The sequence below is a fragment of the Rhamphochromis longiceps genome, linkage group LG14 (genome assembly GCF_057381845.1).
Source record: "Rhamphochromis longiceps isolate RC_006_pf linkage group LG14, R_longiceps_female_GT1.1, whole genome shotgun sequence".
Classification (NCBI taxonomy): domain Eukaryota; kingdom Metazoa; phylum Chordata; class Actinopteri; order Cichliformes; family Cichlidae; genus Rhamphochromis; species Rhamphochromis longiceps.
This window is the reverse complement of record NC_140570.1, coordinates 30,190,559-30,216,699: the sequence shown is the minus strand read 5'-3', so window position 1 is coordinate 30,216,699 and position 26,141 is coordinate 30,190,559. Positions and strand designations below refer to the sequence as shown.

General features: G+C 41.7%; 1 protein-coding gene across 1 annotated transcript in view; it reads right to left on the bottom strand.

Annotated features, from left to right (window-relative positions):
* The window catches only part of nxn (nucleoredoxin), a 72,726-nt gene that overhangs the window by 11,923 nt on the left and 34,662 nt on the right, over positions 1–26,141 (bottom strand). Inside the window, exons 2-3 of the mRNA XM_085380168.1 lie at positions 7,578–7,695; positions 3,179–3,312 (exon numbers count right to left, since the gene is read on the bottom strand). Coding sequence (XP_085236294.1) covers positions 3,179–3,312; positions 7,578–7,695 — 252 coding nt within the window. The remainder of the gene's footprint in view (positions 1–3,178; positions 3,313–7,577; positions 7,696–26,141) is intronic.

Here is a 26,141-nt window from a genome sequence, read left to right as displayed (position 1 = left end):
TTTGCATGGAGTGAAACTGAGGTTAAAATGATTTCAGGGACAATAGATTTTCTTCTCTTCTCTCAAACTGTACTTATTTAAACATTGATTAGCCGATGAACGATAAGTAATTCAATTAATGAATGCAGACTGCTTCAGCTAAGAAGCACAAGGACAGAAAGTACCAAAATACACATACATATACACTCATCACCAAGTACACCTGTTCAACTTCTCAGTAACACAAATATCAAATCATACAATCACATGGCAGCAGCTTTGTGCATTTAGGAATGTAAACATGCTTAAGACAACCTCTTGAAATTCAAGCTGAGCATCAGAATGAGGAAGAGAGGTGACTTTGAATATGGCACGGTTGTCAGTGCCAGATAGGCTGGCCTGAATATTTTAGAAACTGCTGATCTGCTGGGACTTTCCCACAAACGCCTTGTTGATGTCAAAGGTCAGAGGAGAATAGCCAGATTGCTTTCAACTGATAGGAAGGCAACAGTACACTCAAATAACCGCTGGTTCTAAAAACGGTATGCAGAAGAACATCTCTGAAAGCACAACACATAAAAACTTTGAAGCTGGCTGAACAAAATTAGACAGCAGAATATTGGAAAAAATGTTGTCTGGTCTGACGAGTTTCCAATTCTGCTGCAATATTCAGATGTTATGGTCAGAATTTGGCATTAAAAACAAAACAAATCAGGAAAGCATGGATCCATCCTGCCTTGCATCAATGATTCAGGCTGCTGGTGGTGTCATGGTGTGGGGATATTTTCTTGCCACACTACGCATCATTTAACATCCACAGCCTACCTGAGTATCCGGTTGTTCAGTGATGACGCGACGAATCCTACTTCCGGGTCTAAAGTAGTCTGCGTTTAATATGGCTTTTGTGTTGTTAACATGTTTAATGTTATGTATTTTTCTTCTATTTGATCTCAAAAAGCTCCTAAAACAGTCAGTGATCCCTGTTGACCTCCTCGGCTTTTATTACCGCTAATCATTTATTTAAGCTCAGTTTTTAAAACCTTAGGATGTAACTACAGCCCAGCCCATGCAGCCGTATATGAATGACTAACCTCGTATTGTGGATGGATTATCTCAGTTGTTCTCCTAGCTGAAGTTTGGTCCTTTTACAGCATTCTGCCATGCGATTACATTTGTTTCTGACCACCGAGAACACTCACGTTAACTTTTATCGAGTGGAAAAAAAGTTAGCTTGTTTATATTATGCTAACATAGCTGTGTCGCTAGCGGTCACGTAGCACATCATTATATACCAGCTAGCCCAACTTCAGTAACCCTACAAACGTCACTGCTGTTTAGTTTTCTGTCTTCATTTATGCTGGAAGTGATAGCAGAGCTGTACGTTTTAATTTGTTTCCAAAACCCTGCAGTCAGGACATGCTATATTGTATTTAGATAGAAGCTAGCGAGCTAACTCCCTGCTAACTTCTAACTCCGTTTAATGTCATAAATTCCGTTTTCATGGATGCCTGGATGTTAAACTCAATTGTTACACCTGGTAGAGCAGAACGCTGATAATTTTATTAAAGATGAAAGACTTTAGACAGTTTTTCAACTCTCAGTAATGCCATAGTGATCGTTTGATATATGGACCTGCAGCGGAGTTTAGACCCAGACACAGCTAGTGACGTCAGACTGAACAACCGGATTATTGCTGACCATAATCATCCCTTTATGATCACAGTATACCCATTTTACAATGGCTGGAGACTAATGTCTCAAAATTAGTCTCTAACATCTCAAACTTGTTTCTTGAACATGAAAATAAGCTCACTGTACAGTACTCTAAAAGCCTCCACAGTCAACAAATCTTAATGCAGTTATGTGCAGTACTATCATGGCTGTCCAGGCAACAAATCTGCAGCAACTGTGTGATGCTCTTGTATCAAAACGGACAAAGGCGACCATTTTCCACAAAAAGGCTGAATGCACTGGCCCAACTTCGACTCTAGCCTGGAGCCTTTGCTCTGTGTCTGCACCACTCTCCTGCTTTCTCCACTGTCCTGTCTAATAATGGCAAAAATGCCCCAAAATAATTTCTCAAAAATGCCAGATTTATTGCTTGTGTCACAGTGACTAAATCTTTAACATACACACAGTAAGCACATTCCCTGTAAATATGGATTAATGCCATAGCTGCTTCAGTTTCCTTCCCTGTAAATATGTTGAGGTATTTTTGCTAGACTTAATTACATATCATATGTCTAAGGCTCATCTCATCTTCCTGTTTACTAAGTAGAGAAGCTTAAAGCTTCCTACAGTGGCACTTCATCATATCAACACAAAGGGACGTTGGGACAAAAGCACAAAGTATCTTGTGTAGTAAGTGCGATCTTCCCTTATACCTTACAGATATAAACACTGTATAAGTGTGTTCATCGCTCATTACACAAGCTTGTTTTAGTACTATCGTGATAACACTAAAGTTTTCTCCCACTACAAGAGAAGGTCACGCTGCATGTGTCTCTGCCATGGGGCATTTAGGTCCCTCTGACAGGAAGGAGGGAAATAAAGTAAAGAAAATATACTATCAGGATGCCAAGGCAAAGTGCTGGCATTTTGTTTTTGTGAGACTGCTTTAGTAGCAGATAGATTTACACGAGTAACCTGGGGACCCTGGTGTAAAACACCGCAAATAAACTCCTGTAATTGCTTTTTGTGACTTGTCCTTTCAGTTTTATATGGCTTTGGGGTTTGCGCCAGCATTCAGGCGTCACCATTCTGAGCAGCCGGTATCTGAGGCTACGGCTCTGGCAGCTGCTGCGCCGACTGGCCTCGGCAGCTCGCGCTGCATCTCATCAGGAACAGCACAGCGATGATTTAACGCCTTCCATGCATCGTGAGTCATGACCTTCGCTGGCTATCGGCAGCGGCAGCAAAGAAAAGAAACAACGGTGTGACGTCTTTGGGGTGTGGTGACTGATCCACAGTTGGTGGTGAAAGGACTGATGGAGATCGTCAACTGCTGTAATGTAAACAGTCAAACACAATGGAGTCTCGCTCCTCTCTCTTATCTGTTCCTGCCTCTTCCTGCTCTGCTGTGCTGCCGCCGCTCTTTTTTCTCTGATGTCTCAATGTTTTCACAGAGTCAGGAGCCCTGAATAGGAAAAAAAAAGAAAAGAAAAAAAGATGGGGTCCTCTTTGTCTTCTCTCCACTCACCCAGTGTGCTGAGAAATACACTCCCACATAGTGTCCCTCCAGAGAGCTGCTGTCTGTTGTCTGTCTGTTGTTCCTGAGCAGAGGTCCTGCCACCACCTCCGCAAATGGCTTCGGGCCCCAGGGGAACTCCAGGCCTGAGAGAGGGTAGGAAAGCAGAGGGGGCAAAGAAAGGGGAAACATGGGAAGGAAAACGAGAGATTATTGCCATGCTAGCGGCTCTAAGAGTTGCTGCGTGGCACTGATTTGAGCTAAATGCCAGTATTTTGTTCCATACCAGTGGAGCAAGTGCAACAGAAGATGATGACGCTGTGTTTTCATAGGTATTTGGCTGCATTCATTATTAATAACATGACAAATTGTCCACTGTTGCACAAAGCTTTAACTCACACTTAAAACTACTATAACTCACAGTGACACTGTTAGGATTTCATGTCTGGGAATCATGAATATTTACAAAACATCACGGTAATCCATCTAACAGCTGCTTAGATACTGAAATGTGGACTCAAGAGTCACACTTCAGCTCAGCAGAAGACCCACAGACAGCTTTTCTGTGTCCGTTAAGGGTGTCACATGTCAAACCACCACACACAGTTGTCATTGAAATATGTTTTTAAAGGGCTGTTTTGTGTTTTCTGCTTTGAAAATATGCACGCATGTGAACACACACACACACACACACACACACACACACACACACACACACACACACACACACACACACACACACACACACACACACACACACACACACTTAAAGAAAAAGAAATGTCGAACCTCTTAAGCAAATGAAGGCTGTCAGAAATACTTCCCTCCTGCTCTCTTTCACACTTTTCATTTCCTTTTCAAGGTGTTTTCATTGTTCCCGGAGAGCTCTGGAGATGCATTTGGTACAGCTGAATTAAAGGGGGGGTGTAATCATAAATAAAAGCTTGTATGGCTGGTTCATAATGGACTCTTTATGTGAGCGCTGTTGTCCGGGGCTTCATTAGGCAGGAACGACACGTCTGCATTGCGCTGGCGCGGCCTTTCATTGTTGTCCTGATTGTAAAAGTGCACTCCATCTTTACGCTGCAGGGCTAGTCTGCCACCACTCAAGTCAGGCCTTTCATCGACAGTGAAAGGCAGTGGGGTCCCAAATTGTTCACCCGCCCCTCCGACTGTCAGCATACGCGAACTTTTTGCTGCCCTTTACCTCTCCCAGCCGTGGCTGTTGCACCTGAATTGATTTGTCACATTAGGAACAGTCCACAGCTTAATACATCAAATTTAAAAATCTGATGTTTAAAAAAAAGAAAGAAAGGAAAAAAAAGAAAAAAAGAAAAAAAAGCACAGCCTTTTATTTCAAAGAGATGCAAAACTTCCTGAAGTGCTGGTGGCTCTCTTTGCTACTAAAGCCACCAATTTAATATCTTCTCAGCTCACATCTAGTTAATGATCTGTGGAAATATCACTGCAGGCCTGGACCAGCTTTCATTAGACAGACAGTGAAATCTGTCACAGTCCTCACATGGCTGCTATTCTTCCCTCTCACATGACACGACACCATTTTTTTTTTTAAAGCTGACCTAACAGGCTTTGAAGAGGCAGCGTTTTAAAATATTGAGATCGTCTCAGCCACAGATGGACGCCCTCAATACAGGAAAGGAATGCAAGATCACTCTTGTTAATTCTCCATCTCCACTTCAAAGTGCAGAAATTATAGGTTTCAAAGACGAGAGTGTGAGACATGGACACGCTATAATATTCACACGGCACCATAATTATAGCGGCATTAACTCAAACACGAGGGGGGGGGGGGGGGGGGGGGGGAAGTTATTGCAAAATGCTTCAGACAAACGCTGAATGATGGGACTGGGCAATATATCCACAGTAAATCCTCACCAGGAATTTGAGGTGTGTGTTGTGTGCGAGTTAATGTGGGTCTGACCTTAGTTACTGCACTCATTACATTTTGGTTAACTTAAACGACTTATTTATGGTGTGAACCCAATGTGGTAGGCTGGATATTCTTATTGCTTATAAAACTAAGAATTTACATGAAGAATTTAAATGCACATTTTCAATTAGCAGATAGAAAACTGAGTGAAAACAGAAGTTAAATAAATAAATATCTCAAATTGTTACGCTTGGCTGTGGTTTACGTATAGATAATAAATAAGTATTTACAGGAAGCATGTGACATAAATTTGAATTAAAAAGATGACACTGCAGAAGAGAAATCAAAACAAAACAACATGATTGGTGTGAACCATGACACAGTGAGGTCACTAGAGAGGAAAAAGAAAATCATTGTGATTGCTTTGGTCACCTTTAGTTTTTAATGGTGAGTGATAGCAAAATTGTAAAAAAAGTGCAACGGAAAAATTGTGTGAGGATTAGTAGTTTGCAGATGAGTCACCGTCTACCAAGCAAAATGACAAATAAAAAAAAGCAGGTGGGAAATATGTATTTTTGGTATAGCACCTTAATTGCGACCAATTTCACTTAGCAGCTGGCAACAACACCTCGGCAACCACCTGGAGAATACGCTTTGTTTTTTTCCTCACTTGTTACCGGTAGTTTCCGAGGGCCTAGAGACACTGACTGATCTCAAGGACGGTGTGATCTTACACATCTCACCTTGCCAGAGGATACAGCAAGTCAAGTTCAGAAGTCATACTAATTGTGTAGTATTTATTTCAGTCCAATCTCTTGGACGGACCCCGTGTACTCCTCACTGGTTACCCAATTCTCACCTGTGGTTGAAGTCTTGTTGTTTACCCGGGCTCAGGATTTAGAGAGGGTCTTGAATAGTAGTTCTGTGGATGTAGCTTGGAGTGTAAAAAGTTCTTTGCTTGCTAGATGAGTTTAAAGGGGGGAAAAAAAAAAAAGAAAAAAAAAAAGAAGACGCTATATAAATTATAGTCCATTTACCACGGACTAAACTAGAAGAGGGTAGGACATTAGCTAACCAACCTGAAGGTGTGATTTGATGAGTTAGCCAGTATAACAGCACGATGGTGCATCGATCACCTCACACCAAGAAAGTTTGAACCTGTCCAAAGACGTGCTTGCCAGTTTCTTGGTGGTTCTAAAGTAGTTCCTGGTGTGATGGGAAATCATTATTGAGGTGTTTATGTTAGTAGTAGTAGTAGTAGTAGAAGTAGAAGTAGAAGAAGAATCATATTTTTATTAAAAAAGGTGTTTCAGCATGAAATCATCCTACTGTTACCATTAAAAAAAGATAAACTGTCCAATATGCAACAAATAAAGAGAAATTATTAATCTTATGACTTTTATACCTATGGTTTTTAACACTGGAAAAGATGCACTAACAGGCAAGGAGAGTGTTTTTTTGTCATTCTTGGGTTAAATCTCATGAGCTCAGTAGGAGGGTATGAACAGTGCCCACGTGCAGTGTGCAGCACTGGAACAAATCCAAGCTTGAACAGCACTGGCCTGTGAAACTATTCTGATGTAGGGGCTAAACCAGGTTGTTAGGAGCTCCATGTTCAGCTTGTGCACACTGAACACAAAACAATCATTACAAAAAAAAAAAAAAAAAAAAAAGCCTTTTCACCCCCTTCATAAAACCTCAGGTGAAATCATTTTTAGAATTTGATACAGTAACCTTTTGTAAGGCCCAAGAAGGTGTTTGGTTACTATATTTGATTTAAACTGTGTGGGAAAGAAACAGGAAGATGCCAGCTGGGCAGTTTTAACAAGACTGAAAGGGTTGCCATCTTTAAGTCTAGCATCCAACATTTCTAATAACACCATAAATACATTTACATATTTTCTCTCTTCCCCATGAGGGTTTGTTTTTCCACCTGACTAAAGAATTTACACGAGCGACTGTTTATCTTCACCGTGAAGATATTTTGCTCATGCATGCAGCATGTTTTTCTTCACATGCAGATAGAAACTTAACATCTTCTTATCTTGAAGTTTGCTATTCAAGTTGCTCATTCATACCCTTTTGCCACAGGGGGAATTTTACAGCCCAGCTGCTGCCATTTCATGAGATACATTTGGAAGTGACAAGTGTTACAGTAGAGAAGATAGACTGGTGTGAAGTCAGTATGCAATTCTCAATGAGTTATGCTGCTTGCTTATTACTCTCAGCCAAGAGTGACTGATGATTGCTACCCACCAAGAATTCAGCGCTATAAGCTATGACAGACAAACTGTGCGAGAAACTGATCTATGATGTTTGTCCTTTTGACCCTCAAAACGTCTTCCCATTACCTCATTAAACAGTCATATTTCTAGGGTTGAACTGGGGTTAGGGTTAACCATTCAGTAAAGAGGATTAGAGTCAGAGCTTGAGGTTAGGAAATAAAAATAAATCAGCCACATGGTTTTACTAATATTGTGGCCTGTGTGTGTGTTTGTAGCTCTAGATGCTTGAGCTCACCTTTGGGGTCATCTCTGACCACCAGCAGACCGTTTCGACACACGATCTTCCCCGTGGAGGCGTCCACAAACACCAAAGATGGGATACTGGTTACCTTATACTTGTTCCACAGCTTCATCTGAAAGCAGAAAAAAAGATAAGGAGTGGTTGGAAAATACTTCAGGGAACAGATTTGTATCTAATTCCATTTCCAAGCTGGAAAAGCAGCACAAAACGGTCTAAAACTATGTGTTTAATGATGCAATGTGTGCACCTGGAGTACTACAGTGAAAACAAATGTTGATGTATTTTATTTATTTTAGCATAAATACCTCCTCTGTCATTTAAAATAAACCCTATGGACTACAAAAGCAGAATGAAAATAGTAGGAGAGTGCAGGCAGCCCTGAGGTGAACTAGCACAGATGTGCTGTCCCTGCGGCATCATGAATAACAGTAAAAGGAAGTGCGCAACATAAGCGACTCATACTTTTGTAGGCTTTCATGAACGTTCATTGGCCTTAAATTTAACCATAATACTTTCCTATATGCCAAGATGATATTAACCATCTCATAAAGCCAGATAAGACCCTTTACAGACAGATCTGTGTGTGAACTGACGCTATTCATCGAGTTCAGAGATCAGCATAGTCCTTAACATCAAAGAGCAGATCAAGCATTTTCTGAGGCTCACTTTCCATATCAGAGGAAGAGTCCTACGCTGTGAATGGAAAATAGCCCTGTCTTGTAAAGAGCAGCAATCATCCCTGTGCAGCGCTGCTGCTTCAGCATCTACAGAAGAGGAAAAGGTTCTCTTTGCTTGAAAACCTGAAACCAGCTTGAAAAATTTAAATACAGAGCGGAAAAAGAAAATACATATTATAAAACATTTTTAATAAACACACACTGCGTCTTCAAGGTCAAAATATAACAAAACACCTTTGCTGGAAATCGTGTATCTACTGAAATATAGTCAAACTAGAGCATTGAGTTCATCTTTGAGATATAAACACATACTTTGCTTGCTGTCATAAATTATTTCCTGCTGCACAAAGCTAAACACTTCTAAACAGTCAAATGAAATGAGCACCGCTCAGTGCGGTAAGCCTGGAGTTTGCTTACTGTTGAGCTCCAGGCTGATGAAAACCTTTTGTTGCACTCTTTGTGAAAACAGTGACTTCACTGCCCTTTGGTTTTATCATCACTGTTCGTACAGCAGTGACACCTCACTGAGAGGCACTGCACATTGTTTTTACTCGACTGCAAAGTGCAAAAGACACACAGACAATGCTTGCTAGGTGTAGACGTAAACATGCAATGGAATCGCAAGGATATTGATATTTTTCCCCCTCACATACAAGGTCTTGAATAGTCAAGCCCCGATCCTACTTTTAAGACTAGGTTTAAAACTTTCCTTTTTGATAAAACTGGATCAGATTACCCTGAATTCTCCTTTATGTACGCTGTAATAGGCCTAGACTGCCGGGGACTTCCCACGATGCAGTATTTCTTCTTCACTCACCCCTCTCTGTGCATTTAATCATTGGTTATTATTAATCTCTGGCTCTCCTCCACAGCCTGTTCTGTCTCCCTTCTCACATCACCAACCAGTCGTGGCAGATGAGAGGTTTCTTCCTGTTAAAATGGATTTTTTTTCCTTCCCACTGTGACCAAGGGCTTGCTTATAGGAGTTCATCGGATTATTGGGGTCATCAGATTGCAGGGTCTGACCATAGAGTCACAAATGGACCTGCTGAGGAGATCCAACACTATATTTCTATTCTTTATGTTGTTGAAGAGTTTTGTTTTAGCTGCTGTTGGTGTTAATACACTCCAAGCCAAGAAGTCTTGTGCCTGTTACTTCAATCAGCAGCTACCGCCGAGTAGGTTTCTCTAGCAGGTCAGTATGCTCTTTGCAGCGCTGATTTATTATGATAGTTTGGTTGAGAGACTGATCATACGTGCGATTGTTTTTTCATGCCCCCTTGTTAACAGCATAGGTCAACCGCACGACCTTCCTACGACAGAGGTCAGACGGTTTGTTCGCTGGACAAGACGACCCGGAGCCTCTCAACTATGTCGGTCTGGAATTCCCTCAAAAGCAAACTTCAGTGTCTGCCACAGTCAACAGCTTTACCACACACTTCATGCTCTTCTGGAAACTCAATCTCTGCTCACAAATTGATGGGGTTAGAGGCATTAAGTGTGACTGTCTCCGAAAGCTAGCAGCACACTGCTGCCTCTGCACAGCCATTTCGCTCTGCTGCTGTCATTCAGACTGATAATGTCAATTTGAGAGCCAGATTTAGCCAAAGAACAGAGAGATGAGAGAAGAAGATTTAGAGTGGTGCTGCACTGAGGTGGGCAGCAGCAGCAGAGTACAAAGAAAGATCTGAACATCCACTTGGAAACAGTCTTTTCAGTACTGAAATAAACTGCTGTTGGACAACAGAATCTCACTGGCTTTGGCGATAAGGCCACCTTACTCTGAATGCTTCACAACTTTAAGAGTTCAGCAGTAAATATTGGTCTTGTGTGTCTCTCCAATCCATCATCTAGATGATCATACAGACCAACACATGACAGATTCACGTGCATCCTCTGAGATCGTGTTAAGATTCCTGAAGTGCAGGGATGCTTCTTGCAGGAGTAAAGAAAGAAGGCTGTGGACTGACTGGTAAGGCTCTGAAATTTGTCCAGCAGCCTCCGACACAAAACCAAACCCTCCTTTTTGTATTCCCACCAATCCACAGCATCCTTGAATCCTTCTGATGATTTGGCCGCAGATCAGAGTAGCCCAGGATGTTAAATCTTTCAAGAGATTAGATCTGTCCTCAACATGAACAGGCTGTTAGGATGGAAGAATAACCTTGTAACGACAAAGGATGCGCACACCCGAGTCAAACAAACAAGCAGAACTCAGCCCAATTTTAGCACCTTGACAGAAAAGTGGGAATCATGTATATCACAACCGTGTGTTGAGCTTTTCTTGTCATCCACTTTAATCTTTCTACAAGATGTTGGCTTTTGTAGCAACCGCTCTAGCCTCTTTTATCCTCATGAATAGAAAACATGAGGATCATATGCCTCAGTGATCTATTTTCACCCCCTCCCAAAAAACACAGTTTCATTGTGCAGAGGTACAAGCTATCCATTATAGCTCAGACAGTAAATGCACAAGCTGACATGACAGGTTGTGAAACCCCCCCAAATCTTGTCCGGTATTATTTAGTCTGATGTTCAACAAAAAGCGTCCTTATGTTTCACTTTGAAGAAAAGAGAGACGAACACTTGTTTATTGTCTTGGCAAGATTAAGATGACAAATTATTTTGTCAGTCAGCTGCCTATTAGAACCCAAAAATTGCAGGTCCTCATCCAGTCACCTGAGGCTGGCTTGAGTGAATCCCCACAGACTCGTGTAACAATGATGGGAAAAAGTAGGATAACAGACCAATTTAACACTGTAACAAATAAATTAACAGTTAAATCTGACAGACACAAGTGGCCAAATACGAGCAGTCTACCAACTCTGTTGACTGAACTGCACCTGAACTGGGTTTGTGGTGTTGTTGCCTCCCCCCCCCCCCCTTTTTAAGATTAATTTTAATACATCTATGACACAGACATGGCTTGCTATGTAGTTAATTTTATTAGCACACCATCCAAGAAGTCTGTGCTCCAGTTTTGATTAATAAAATCAGGCATTTTATTTTTATGTTGCTTAGCCATCTGCTTCCCGAGTTTTCTACCTACATTCATTTTGCTGTCCCCATTCTAGACTATGCTGAAATACTACATAATACTTTTTATGGATGCAGCTTGCAGTCGTGCTAAGGTTAGCATTTAACCCTGTCGTTCAAGCACAGTGCCTTAAAATGTGCTTAAAAATGGATCTTAAAAAAAATAATAATGGGGGGGTTACAGAGGCTGTGTTGATCTTCATTTCCAATATATTGTTGTCACTCTTCATCGTGTGTCTTTTTTCCTCCAGACGGTTTCCAAATTATATCAAGAGTGCGACTAGCGTTTTTACAGTATGGTGAATGGAAGGGAATAAACCTGTGGCCACTTCCTGTGTGTCTGTGTTTGATTGTAAGCTACTACTCATTCCAATCTGACTCATAATGATTTAAGAAATATCCAGCAGGGTAACAAATCATTAAAATACACATTACTACTTCGCATACTTAGCTGTATGATTTTAAACAGACTCCTGCTGCAGACATACATAATCTAAAACAAACAGTATAGCAGTGGCCAATTATAAGGTAAAATGTGTGTAGCCTGAATGGCATCAAAATTGCATGCCACCATTTCTAGTTTTGTCTAAGGGGGCCACTATTCATTATCCATATCAACAGACTGGATAACGATAGAGCCAAGCAGGAGGATTGGCCATAGAGTTACACAGTGGTTTAACTATGCCAATAGTTCCTGCAGAGAGGCCACAAACCGCTAAGACTCAAGGGAGCTGGAAATCCATTCTAAGAATCCATTTACTCTCCTGGACATGCAAACATTAGCCTCGCTCTGCACCCTGTGCTCATCATACTAATTGGATCACGCATGGCTGCGGATTCACATCCAGAGAAAGAGCGAATCAGCCCACTGAGGTGGGGGTGGGGGGCATGTGTGCATGAATATTCCAGGGTCGGAAATCTTCCTGATCAAAGAAAATCCTGATCCTTTTTAGATGTTATTTGATGGGATCATTGACTGCATTAATTTATCTTCCTGTATCCATCCTAGACTGAGTGAAAAAGAATCAAAGGGAAAAAAAAGGAAGCCGTGAAACAAACCCAATCCCATGAGATCCACATTTCCGTGTTAAATGTCATGCGTGGCGATCGCTTTCATGCTGCTTTGCACTGTTGCACTTTATGGCAACTTTCTGCACTTAAAGACCCTCAATGCTCTGGCTTCTAAAATCCACACACATCTGCTTTAGTTTTGACTTAGTCCCCCTTTAAAACCCCTGTCCTGTCCTGAAATCTGGCCTCAGTCAGTAACTGGTGGGCCTCTAAACAGTGGCTATGGAGGGGAGAGTGTCACTCTGTTGAGAGAACTAGAGTGGAAGAAATTTCTCTGGTCAACATTCCCAATTCATCTCTGATTATCTGAGCTCCATCTCCTCACAGATCTGCTTTCACTGGACCGGTTTGGCCTGAGGCGTCTGCCAGACGCTCCCATTGCTGCTTTATTACATCTGTGCCACTACAAAGGAAAGCCAGCCCTTTACAACAGAAGACATAAGAGATATCATGCTGTGATGTTGATAGCAGCTCAGTTCTTCATCTTTGAGTATTATGAGGGACAAATGGGGATAATCAAATTGATAACGTGTGAAAACGGAAGAAAAAAAAAAGAAAAAAGGCCGAAGCTAAAATGTAGATTTAGCGAATTTAATTGAACCTACTTAGGAATTCTCAGTGGTGTTCATTGTCAGGCTAAAAACCCCTTATAGGCACTTGACTCATCTCACAGGGAATTTAGTGGCATGATTTATTGCTGGGAAAAAGTGAAAAACAATCCTTTCCACACAATTAACAGTAAAATGAAACTGTATAATTTCCTCTGTATACTGTTTTACAATCGCGGCCTTTTCAAAATAAAAATAAATACATTTGTTCAATGAACAGATAAGAATCAAGTGATCGATGGCCTTCCACTAATCGTTATCGTTAAGTGCGTAAAGCCATTTGTTCAGGAGGTTATCTGATGGACAGATCGCGGCCCTTAAGGCATGTTCCACAAAACCCATTTGTCTTTAACTGGGACCGTTTTATTGGAAGTGCATGCGGGAGGTGTGATCTCCAACCATAAAGATTTACTGTTAAGGCCCACAGGAGAAATCAGGCTGGACTGGACTGAACTCTCTATGTGCCCTTTTATTATTTTTAAGAAATCAAGCCATGACCCGTGCAACATGTATAACGTCATTGCTAAAAGGACTCAAACTAACATGTTTGTGCACCACAGCATCAACAGGTCATTCGTCATGTGTCAGTTTTGAAGGCAGCTTGCAGGTTAGAATCTAAAACACAGCGTTTTTTTCTCCCCTTCTCAGTCCTCAAGTTGAAGACAGATGAGAAACAAGCTTCTCCTGCTTGCTCCCTCAGCTCCTACAACACCGTGATTCCCTTTTGGCTGGGGCCCCTGCAGCCGGCTCTGGCTTACATTCCTCCATGCTGCACCCCGCCTTTGCTCAATCTGCTCCTGAGGCTCTCAGCAACTGCCTGTATCCACTTCAAAACGCTGTTGCTGCTCTTTAGGGCTACAAAGAAAGCCCTCCTCTCCCACTTCTCAGCCATACTTCAGCCCCTCACTACACCCGCTAACGTGTGTTACTCAGAGCTTCCATCTGTGTGCCTCTGACCTGACTATCGCTTTACCCAGTCGAGACTCTTCAGTGCTGCGGCTCCCCTGATGGGGAGATGCACATTTAAAACCCTGTGACAGCTGCTGCCCTTTCTCTGTGTGATGACGGATCTCTTAATACTCCTCAGCTTCATGTTGTTTCGCATGTGTGTATCGTTCTGTTCAACATAAAACATCCTAAAAGAACTGCGATTTCATTTTTATGGGATTACTGCAACTCATTCTTGCACAAATTTGAAAAAGTTATTAACCAGCTTTTCCATTTTCTACCATATTACACCCCCCTCCCCTCCCTTGGGTGTCATCTATATTTCTGAAATACAAAAAGTACAGGTCACTCTCTCCAGGCTGCTCCACTGTGCTCATTACAGAGCTCATCATACTCCATAATACACAGCCATTGTGATGAGCAAATGCACTTCTCCCAAAAATTGCAGCGCTGAAAGCATCACATCATGTCTCTTCAATGCAAAAGTGTTCCTGCTCTCGTCCATTTCACTAATCCTGTAACATTTTCCGGCCCAACCATTTCATTCGTGGATCCTCCACTGGCTAAATTGCGCCCCCCCCCCCACTTTCTTGATAAAGGCCCTCCTTGTTGCTACAGCAACCAGCCCTCCCTTCCCCACCATGAAGTCAGGGCAAGTCACCAAGTGGCAGACACTTTGTGGGCTCTTGGTTAATAATTCAGGGATAAATAAGCGGTTTTGTGAGGAAAACAGGTGCCAGAATGTCAGACTGCTTTTGGGGAAAATAAACCAGCAAAAAAAAAAAAGGAAGTGAAAAAAAAAAAGAAAAACAAAAAAAGACATGAGTAAGTGAGAGAGAGAGGGAGGCGTTTTTTCTTTTCCCACTGCTTCAAGCCTTATGTGGAGGCACAAAAGCCCTGAATACAGGCTCCAAATCCAAACGTGGACCTTGTGTGGTGAGAAGTTTTTATGTAGTAAAGAACACAATAGGAGGGGGAGGGGGGGGAAGCAAGGGGTGGGGGGCATTGTAAAGGAGTAAAAAGCCAGGCTCAATAGGTATCTGCAGCATTGTCTCTCCCCAGGAGTGGGATTGCCCCTGAGGCCTACATTCTGCAAAGGTCAAAGGTCAGGGCTGCAGGGGGTGCATTCTTCCCTCCCACTCGTGTTTTTAAACCGACCCGCCTGTCTCCCCTGCCTTCTATAGCAGTTCCGTTTTTTTTTTTTTTACTGCTCTGCATCCCTTCCTCATTACGACAAAATACAAGCCTAACAAACACACATACACAGGCACACGCGCCTTCCGTGTTCGCACTAATGTGGAAAAAATGTAAATTGCATCCTTGACTCTGCTTTAGTCACCAATCGTTGCTAAACTAACCACACGCAAAAAGGCACATTTGTTTAAAAGACGTCATCCAAAGAGAATCAAATTAAAAACAGTCACCTAGCCGCTGCTGTGAGATCATCACATGATTTAACGAATCCATTTTTGAAGACTGCTGATTAGGTATCACACTCTTTCACGCTCCTGCTTTGTTATAAAAGACAGAAATGACAGCTTTACAAAGAAGGGATAGCACGCGCACACACACACACACACACACACACACACACACACACACACACACACACACACACACACACACACACACACACACACACACACACACACACACACGTTAAAGTGACTGTTTTATATAGTAAAGATTTTTCTTGCATAGCACTTAATACAGCTTCCAATTAAGGGGAAAGATTTACAACAAGATAGTCTAAGCAGACCAAATTCCCATATTTCTGCACCAGCTTTCTACTCTATGCAAGTTGCTGAAATGGTAGCGACTATTCCTTGCAGGTTAATCATTAAATTCAGCTGAAAGGGCAGCTCAAGTGCACCGTAATGATTTGCCCCCACACAGGACGACAGAAACTCATTGTATGAACACCATGACATGATTTCTCAGGTAGTTTTAGCTTACAGTTAACTGCCCTCAGCCTGCAGGGTCTCAGACACACAGAGATGATTTAAAGCTGGTCTGGCTCTGGACCAGCTGGATCGGTTACCTTAGTGTGACCCTCTCAAAAAAAACAGGGGCATTATGCTCTCGCAGCGATTGGCCACCTCATGACTTGGAAAGCTTGGTGCATTTTGGGATTTGAGTTCGTTTCAGTGTAAAAAAGGTAATTCAGCATGTACGCTCTCAGAACTAATCCAATACAATATGGAATGATTCAAATAAAGTCATGAAAACACAGGAGAAGCAACGTTGTATGGGCTCATTAAATCAGCCATTCCATATTAATAACCAGACAAAACACACACAAGAAGAAGATTTTCAGCACAAACAGCATGTGCCAACGCATGTGCTCTTAACGCTTACTGCTCAATTAGCTGCACTCGGCAAATAGACCCAGAGCAGCCATGCATTAATTCTTCCCATAAGGCTCCACATTACTGCCTATCTGGCACCCCAGTTTCCTGGAGTGCTGGTGGAGTTGGGGTGGGGTGTGGGGGTGTTGGGCTTAGACAGCTTCCCTGTTGTGACCTCTGTTTGACCTCACGTTTAACTCCCACCACCACCACTCCTCCTCAAGCTCTGGGAAGGCTTCCGGAGCCGAAGCTCAATCCGCGATCCAATCACAACACAACACATTAATATTTATGGAAATTTAAAGGGAGCATTTCAGACACATTATCAGCGTTTTGTGAAGAATAAGGGTTCCAAACACCTTAGACTACAGTCCAGCTAATAACACATTCAGGTGGGTAGTTGGCCCAAGCAGTGCATTTATTCCCCCTGGTGCTTGCATATTTGGCCAAATTTACGGAGAGGATAAACTAAATGCATGCTATTATAAAGGCATGTTTGATCACACAGGAAACTCCAAATTACATGTAAACATAAAGGTGCACTTGAAGTATCATAATCTCATAATTTACATGCCACTCTCTGTGATTTCTACTTGCATATTTGCAGCTCAACAAACACGTTTTGGCTTTAAGTGAGTGGAGGAGATGTGAAGACAGTCGTTGGCACGAAAGGAGGTCAACATGGAGTGCAATTTCACAAGCTGAGTTTGAGGTAAATATGCTATTAATGGTCACATAAGGGAAACCCATAAATTGATTGCCTGGGCCGGGGCTGTCACATCCTGGAATTTTTCTCCTGAATTTCAGACTTTATGCTCAGAGTCAGGGACCTCTATACCACTCAGGGATTGAGAGTTCACTTAAATCTCAAATTCCTCTCTGAACACATCTAAAAATGCCGCTGTACACAATAAGTGCCCCAAAGTTGAGACAATCTGCACTTGTCAGGGTTTTTTAAAGCTATTTTTGGTCCATTGTACTGCACACAGCCGGCAAGGAGACTCATAAATCACATTGATACCCTGAGTCTGGTGTGCCTTGTAAAACATACATCTGACTGGCAACAACAAGGCCTGTGAACACAGATGCAAACTGTTAATGTGAGCACACATATAACCATGTAAGCCTGACAACCACCATGTTTTCTTATCTGACAACTCCAGTATAGTACCGCTGTGGGCTCTGACGCAAACGATGACCTGCCACAACAGCACTGGTTCCAGTTTCCTGAGGGAAAGGATGTTCTTCCACTTTCTGCTCGTTACCTGAGCTACATTTAGCTCTACAGTATTTGGTTACATGGTGACACTTTATATCTATCCATTAACCCGTTTCCTCCTCCAGTCATACGCTCAGATAAAAGTCACATCTGTTTGGCTGTTGCTGCTCACCGGCCCTGTGCAGTTTATAGTCGAGCTGTACATCTGGGCCCCTCTTGCATATCTCCCAGCGCTCCCCCTCCCCTAGTTCATGCAGGCTTTATTCTCGGCTTATTCCACCCCCCACAACACGTTTCACAGCAGCGGCAAGAGATTCAGACTTCCATAAGCTCCCTCTCAATCAGTACCAGCCCACATTGGCCAGTGGAGGAGTCTCATGGGTACAGATTTCATTTCATCCAGATTAAGTATTGCACAAAGCGTCATACAAATCAAATAACCATCAGGGCGGTAACACTTGGAATGCAGCAGGAAAAACCCTGCGCACATTTCCAGTAACTAGATTTTTTTTTTAAATGATGTCATGTTATAAATGAATAACCCCCTCGATTGTCCTTATTCTTATGATTCCTAATTAAAGCATGTGGGCATTAAAAATAGAAACATTGCTGACAGTTTGCATGATTCAAGACAAGAGTTTAAAAGACATTGAATTTAATTGGGACATTGGGGATACCTTTTCACTGCATTTACATCAATTGCAGAGTTCCTCGCAAAACAGGATTTAAAAAAAAAAGAAGAAGAAATAAAAGGAGTAGATCAAAAAAAACAAAGACAATGGAAATAAAAATTCAACAGCAAGGAGACAGTCAAGGTAAGAACAGCAATAAAGAGAATAACTTTAACGCAGCTTGTAAAAAATGCTTTCCTGTATAAGTCTGGTTTGAGGTTTGCTTTGAAGGATGCTACTGATCTGGCTAGCCTCAGTGCTGGCAGACCTTTACAGACCTTAGGAGCTCTCACGGATAGACCAGGTCACCTTCGTCTTAGAAGCAGAGTCCTCGGAACAACCTGTGGTGATCTGCCAGAAGACCCGAGGCTATGTCTCCCTTTATAAGTAGTTATAAAAAGGTTTGATGTGCAGCTCAGAGCCAACCCCCCCACTGAGCTTAAAAATAAACATCCATCAAGTTCCTTGAGGTCAGAATTGTGGTGACAACATAGCAAGCAAAGTGTCCCCCCCCCACTTAAGGCTTCCTCTAGTTTCCCATCCATCCATTCGCTTCCGCTTATCCTTTTCAGGGTCGCGGGGGGCACTAGAGCCTATCCCAGCTGTCATGGGGCGAGAGGTGGGGTACACCCTGGACAGGTCGCCAGTCTGTCGCAGGGCTAACACACAGAGACAGACAACCATTCGCGCTCACATTCACTCCTGCATTCACACCTATGGGCAATTTGGATTATTCAATTAACCTATCCCCACAAGCCCTCTAGTTTCACCTGTAGGAATTTGATGGAACAGCTAAGTGCTGAAGGGGCAGGTGGATTTCTATCAGGTGTTAATATGTCCTGAACTCACTCGGTGTTCAGTCAGGAGGAGGAATGTGTTGCCTGGTCTTCACAGGATCCTAATGTAACCACAGGAACTGTCACACAGGAACTGTCAGGTCAGAAAAGCAGAGCCAGTTTTCTGCACTCTGCAAACTACACACTGCACATGGTTTTCATAGTCTATAACATAAAGACACATTTCTGTCCCCTTCAGGGGAGCATAACTGGGCTCTAATATCATAATGAGAAGTAAAGAAAAAAACAACAACAAAACAATAGAATAGTCAGGGTTTTCTTTCAAAGGCCTGAAGCCTCAAAGTCTGTAGATGGTTTGGTGATGTTTAAACACAAGCTCTATTCCAGGAACCAGGTTCAGCTAAAGAGAAAACCTCAGAGTTTGTTAACCCTGTGATGAGGGAAACGCAGACTTTTCTCTTCCAGGTACTTTCAACCAAGTCAGTAACCGTGGTAACAGACCAAACTTAACCTGCTTGCTGGCAGGTTTTCTTCAGCAAACTCTCCATCCAACTCCTCCCCTCCAGCTGCACCTGAACACTCATTTCCTTCCTTCATTTCCTCATTCACAAAGTTGCTGTCAAAGCAGCTACAGACAGGAGTTCTGAACATTTGACGCTGAAATGCATTTATAGACTCAAATTCAGTTATTAAATGCTGTCGGCACTTTGAAACTTTAACTGAATCATGACCAGAATGTAGCTAATTAAAATGGCTCTTCTGACATGACGTGTTCATATTCCTCAATCTAATGGAAATCTACCAGATTTGAATGAAGGCTCTACTCTTCATTTACCCGTTGCCATGGTGACTCATGGTTTCCTGTCCATGCATATCTAGCTCAAGGTGAACATACTTAGAGTAGATCTAACTTAATCTGATCAGCTGTTCTCATCTCAGAGTTAATCAACTCAGAGCTCATTTTAAAGTTTATTGAACTTGTTTCCTGCTATACTACTCTCATCACATGATCATCAACAGATGGAGTTTTCTCAGTTTTTAAATGATAATTTTCTGGTTGTCTGTGAAGGTTCTTAGTCATCCAGGTCATCGTAGTCAAAGGAGCTTGCAAAGAAAAGCGTCTGGACTTCTTTAACTTTTTGGTTGCTTTGCTTTTGTTTTGTTTTGTTTTTTTTATACAGATTTGTCCATATTGGCTTCTCGGCTGAGTTTCAAAACATCATCTCGCATTTGGAAAAAGGCAGTTACCCAAAATAAAATGAAATAAAATACAAAAAAACAAACAACAAAAAAAAAAACTTATGTCAAGTTCGATTTAGTAGCCAGCCATCCATCTCCTGGAAACGGGATATGATCAAAAGCTCCACAGCTGCTGCCTTTCATGTCTAGCAATGAACTTTGAACCTCTAAAAGTTACGATACTTGAAAATCAAAGGCAGATGTCTTGAAAGGGATAATATGTGTGTAGAGGTTTCTTACATAACAAAGTCCTGCACAACGACCACAAATTCTCAGACGCATCTCTGAACACACCAACAGCGACATTTCAAAAGAATCCCCACCCACAACTAAATTACCATCAACATACGTAATGTGAGACAACGAAGGTGATGAAATGTTTGTGCATGATTGTGCATCTCAAAACATGTTTCGCGTATCTGCAGATCAGCGAATGCTTTACTTACAGATTAAAAAAAAGGAGAAAATAATCACATAAGAAATGCACTTGTAAATAAAGGGATAAAATAAGCAGGAAAACAAAATGTTTAGTTGCAGAATCAAAAGGCTTTAGAGTAAATCATCTGATCACTCTCAAGTAGCTATTGTGTGGAAGTAGTTCTATATTCCTTTCAACCCAAGTGTTGAGTGATAATCCTTCCATAAAAAAACCAATAAACAGGTCTGACTGACTGTACAGTGACTATATGACATTATTGTGCGTCCTTCCTTTAACGAATTGATCCCATTCACAAAAACGCAGCTGAAAAGGCTCACATAATGAAAAGGAAAGACATCTAAAAAGGAGAAAAAGTTGGCTGTTATATGTAAGAGGTACGCATTGTGCCAATTTCAACTCAAAATCAGTTTAAACCCTCATGCAAGCACTTTTAAGTCGACTGCTGTTACAGCTGCTGAGATAATGAAGGGCACCACAAAAAGGTAACATGAGGGTTTTTAAACAAACAGAAAACAGCTGAGATGATGAAAGAGCGAAAGAACAGAAAGACAGACTGACACAGAAGGGACATTAGTGTCAATTTTCAGGGTCATGTCACTGCGGTGGAGGGCTGACTGACGGGGAATAGCACAGGTTCAAAGTTCAAGCCTTTTAATAGGCCGCCTGGAACAGGGTGACCTTAATGGCAGCCATCCACGCCTTAGCTTCATCCAAGCCCTGATGCACCCTGACACCTCTAAGCCTTTAAACTTCAACAAGGAAAGAACTTCTAAGATAAATATTCCACAACCTCGCCACTCTTCATCTTCCCATCTTTTAGGCTAACAGGCCTCTTTAGTGGGATTTGTCTTGTACGCACCTGTAAAGACTGAGAAGAAAACACCACCACAAATTTGTTTTTGTCAGCAATTTCCACAGACGTAAAGCAAACTGTCCGGGCTTGTGAGCTTAGCGCTTTCACACCATCAAAAAATAACGTGCAGCAGGATCAGTCTAAAGAGTGAGCTCGACGGTGTGTTTGTAATTCAGCCCCACAAGCCCGATAGCTTGTAGAGCTGATAGCACAGATCTGAGGCCTCCCACAGATGCAGGCAGAGGTCACCAGCCCTCACTAAGCCTCAGCTTCCAACAGACTCCTCTGATATCTTATTTCTGCAGTTCAAGAGCTTTTTGGACAAGATGATGTAATCCTCAGGCACAAATCCTACACTCAGTCCGACACATCCCCATTATTCATTTACATTTTCACTCTTTAAAGATTGGAAGAGTTTAAGCCTCTGGCAATCATATACTGTGCCATTGTGCAATGTTTGGTTAAAAGAATCGTCCTTGCAGCAGAGGCGGGAATAAAGGACAATGTCAGCCTAATGAGCCACTACAGCAAATCAGAGCTTATCAAAAAGAAAGTTGCATTGCGATGTGACAGTTCTGCAACACGTAGCACTGTTTATGTGTTAACTCAGTTTGAGCACGATGTGGGAGTAACATTGAAACTGCAGACAAGCAAAGTCACAAAGAAAAAAGGTCAAACTTCTACCTTTCCTGAGCAGCTGCCAGTTGTCCAGTTAACACCCATCATACCAATCTTAGATAGTAAAAGGAAGCGAGATGAGGGCGTAAACCCCATACATGTTGCTAATCCTTCACAAGAAGAACATACAAACTCCAAACAGAAACGCTCCAGCCAGCCAGCAGACTTAATCCCAGAACTGTGTCGCGAATGAAGCATTAATGACCATTCATGAATGTGAAAAGATGCACAACATTTGCAGTGACAGCAACACAAGTAGCTACATCAATGACATTAACCAATGATAGGAGTACTTTACATTAATGGCAATCTGTTGTACAGGTTTTCCTTGCGACATTAACTTTGAGGTCATTATATGCAGTTCTAATTAGACCAGCTTAGCTCACAAGACCTGAAAAAGTCTCTTGGACGAGAGGTGAAACGTCTTCACGAAACTTAAAAAGGTCCAGGCATTTTCTTTTCCAAGCTCAATTATGGAAGAGCAAGAAGGCATAACTTTTGTTTTTTCCATTCGTTTTTGGTAACTTTACCCAAGTAGCTGGAATAATTGATGGTAGAACAACTGAAGTAACTGCAGAAACTCTACTCGGCAACAGAAAGTTCTTTTGTCAGAGGAGACAAAGAGGGCAAGTGATCCGTTTCTGTCACCTCAGACAGATATTCACTCGACTGAGAAAGCTGTGAGACATGTGGGTTAAAAAGTACTTTGACATTCCTTGTACTAGATTAGCAGGAAACAAAACCTGCCTATTTTAAAAGCGCAATAATAGTTTCTATACGACCTGTTTATGAATATCTAAAATAGGCAGGACAAGCAGAAGTAGCTGGGATGTTTGTAGTCCCCTTGTAGTTGAGCTCTATGGGCTCACATTCTGGTCATAAATATTTTGCACTTGTAAATCAGACTGCACGGTTGTGAACTGAGTTCTGTAACCTTGTGAACCAAATATCTGAAAATTTTATGTTTATACATCCCTAGCTAAGAATCTGTGTTTGTGTAAAAAAGATATTTCTAAAAAATAATTGCATCTCTTTTTTATAAATTTTTTTTTTTAGTAATTATCTTTTTTGTTAAAGACTGTTTACGAATACAAAGCGAAACACTACATGTAAAAGTTTCCGTCGGAGTTTCAACTTGCAAGTACAAAGTTTGACCAGATTTTTCTTCCTTTCAGCTGATTGTGATTGACATGGCATTGACCAAATTTAACAAATCTTAAAAAAACAAAAAAACAAAAAAAACACAGCAATATGCACACACAAATTTTTATCTATGGATGTACAAACATAAAATTTTCAGATACTTTGCTTTACAAGGTTACAAACTTAGGTCAGTCTGATTTACAAGTACGAAATATTTATGACCAGAATTTGAGCCCATAGAGTTTTATTGACCAATTATATTTGAGCAAAAGTGCATGCAGGTCTGCGTCAAGTGCAAAACAGCCATTGTTACGACTGAAATGTAATCTCAAACCTAGTTCCATGGTGGGACAGTGGTTTTTGCTTACTAGCATTTGACTGCTGGACAAACAAACTACTTGATATTCTGGTTACACCAGAAAGAAAATTGGCTTCTCACCTCTTAGATCCCACGTCACAGTAGACGATTGGGTCCCAGAGTGGGTGTTTTAAAACAGAAAGCAACCTGGTTTCTGGCTGCAGCGTGGGAAAGAGGGGTGTCAGAGAAGTTGTCTATTACCACTTCAAGTTGCAACATCCTGTAAGTTGGGACAGTCCAACTAAACAAGGTGATGGCTTCATGTGAAAGAAACTGGTAACATCAGTCTGCACTGGTGTTATCTACAAACTTTTGATCAATCCTCTCAGCCAATGCCCCAGGCTGCTGCACGTTTTCGACTCAAAAATATGTAGCTGAAGATTTTAAATATATTTCAATGGCTGGAGACCTTCTGAGACATAATGTCCTTTACTGAAAAGGAAGTCTCTCCTTTTTTTGACTACGGTTAATTTGCAGTGTTTTTAGGCTGCACAGCAGAGCAAAGCAGACGTCGGTCTCAGAGTGCTTCAGCATGATTTGCACTCAGGATTAACATTTATAGGAACAGAAAACTGTTTTAAAGCCTGCCAATAATCAGGAACATAGAGAGAAAAAAAAAAAACCAAAACAAAGTACAGCTTTGTATTTCAAATATCTGTTAGTTTCTTTTACAGAAAAAAAAGGAGAGATGGCCAACATGACTAGTGGTGCAACAAATCTTTTATGTGCTTGCTTGTAGTCAACATCAACTGCATCTTTTGGAGAACACTTTGTGATGCACTCAATTCCAAAACTGAAATTAATGACAGCATTTCTGTTACCATGCTGTACATTTGGGCTTGTAAGCTCTAGGACCTCTGCTATCGATGAAAAATGGCGTCTGGTTCAAAGGTTCAGAGGGTTGGGACGGGGTATCCTTTAGCACTTGGATTTCCTCCAGCAGTTCTCCGGTCTTGGCTACAGGAAACCTGCACACTACTGCAGCCCAACAAAAAAAAAAAAAGAAAGAAAGAAAAAGAGGAAGGACAGGATAAACTTCTTCTGACTAAATGAGTCTCCTGAGATGTTGCTGTGCAAAAAAAGAAAAAGAAAAAAAAAAACAAATGTAGCGTTATGTCTTCATCAGGAACTAGCAAATTCTAGATGACCTAGAAATTAGACACAAAATGTTTCTAATTTACTGAGAGTTATCCACAGTCTAAAAGTCTAAAATCCCTGAAAGCCTGAAAGCGTTATTGTCCCATTCTGGTTTTGAAAAGCTGTCCAGGGAAATGTGATTAATGTTTTCCACAAATGCAGAAAAAGAAGTCCCGAGAGATCTGGACTGAAAGAAATAGTTGCACTTTTCAAAGTAGTCTACTTCAGTAATGGGCTAACATTAAAGTGAGCAATCCTTTGCCAAGGAAGGAGGCACCTCCCATTAATATGAGTCATGGAAGACCACAAGCAGTGGCCATAAAAATGCAACAGCCAAGAAAAAAAAAAAGAAAAACAAGGCAGCAATGAATCTTATTTCTACAGGACAAAAAAAAAAAAAAAAAGAAGAAAAAAAAAAAGGCGGGAGATAAATCAATCAACAGCCTTTTTGTCACAGTAACCTTCGTTAGACCAGACGTCAGGGCAATAAGCAACGTCGCCCATGGTCTTGACAGCTACGATCAAGCTGCCTGCAGAGACAAAGAGGACATACATGGGTGAGGTGCAGCTCTCCTTGTGCCTGTGGCAGCCTGGAATGTGCAGTGGGTTTACTGGATTTATAAATAACCGTCAGAAACAGGCAGACACAAAAGGCGCTGCTGTTCTAAGCCGGTCCACTTTTGCCGAGCGCCCACTCCGCCCTCCTTGTTACTACTAGTGTCTCACTGGAGCAGTTAGCACCGGTGCCCGACCCGCCCAGCTCGTCTGCATCTGTGTATCCCTGCAGATCCAGCATAAGCAGACAAGAATACTCAAAGCAACCTTTAAGAACATACAAGGTGGTTGTGTGTGTGTGTGTGTGTGTGTGTGTGTGTGTGGGTTAAGTGGGGTAAAGGAGGGGAGTGTAGGGCATCAAATCAGGGCTGCAACTCTTGCTTATTATCATCATTTAAGACACAATAATTCAGTTCTTTATAGTTAAGTGGTTTATCATTATAGCTCAAATTTAACAGCATTTATTACAACTACGAGGGTAGGAGCCTGAAGTCTCCAAAACTTAGGAGGTTAGGAGATGTCTCATCATTTTTATCTGACATTTACATGCTTTTGCACTGTGAATTCGTTCTCCAGAGTTGAGCTGTAATATATTATGTAATGAGTATAACGATAGCAATATTTGATGCACATGACCTGATCTGTGCAGTGTCAACTGGGTGTCCCATCATGATCACCATTAAAAACCACACATTTTTGGTTTGCACCAACAAAATCATCACTCCCCACCAACCCTGCTCACAGAATTTGGCTCCCTACAAATGCTGATCTTCTCCAAAAT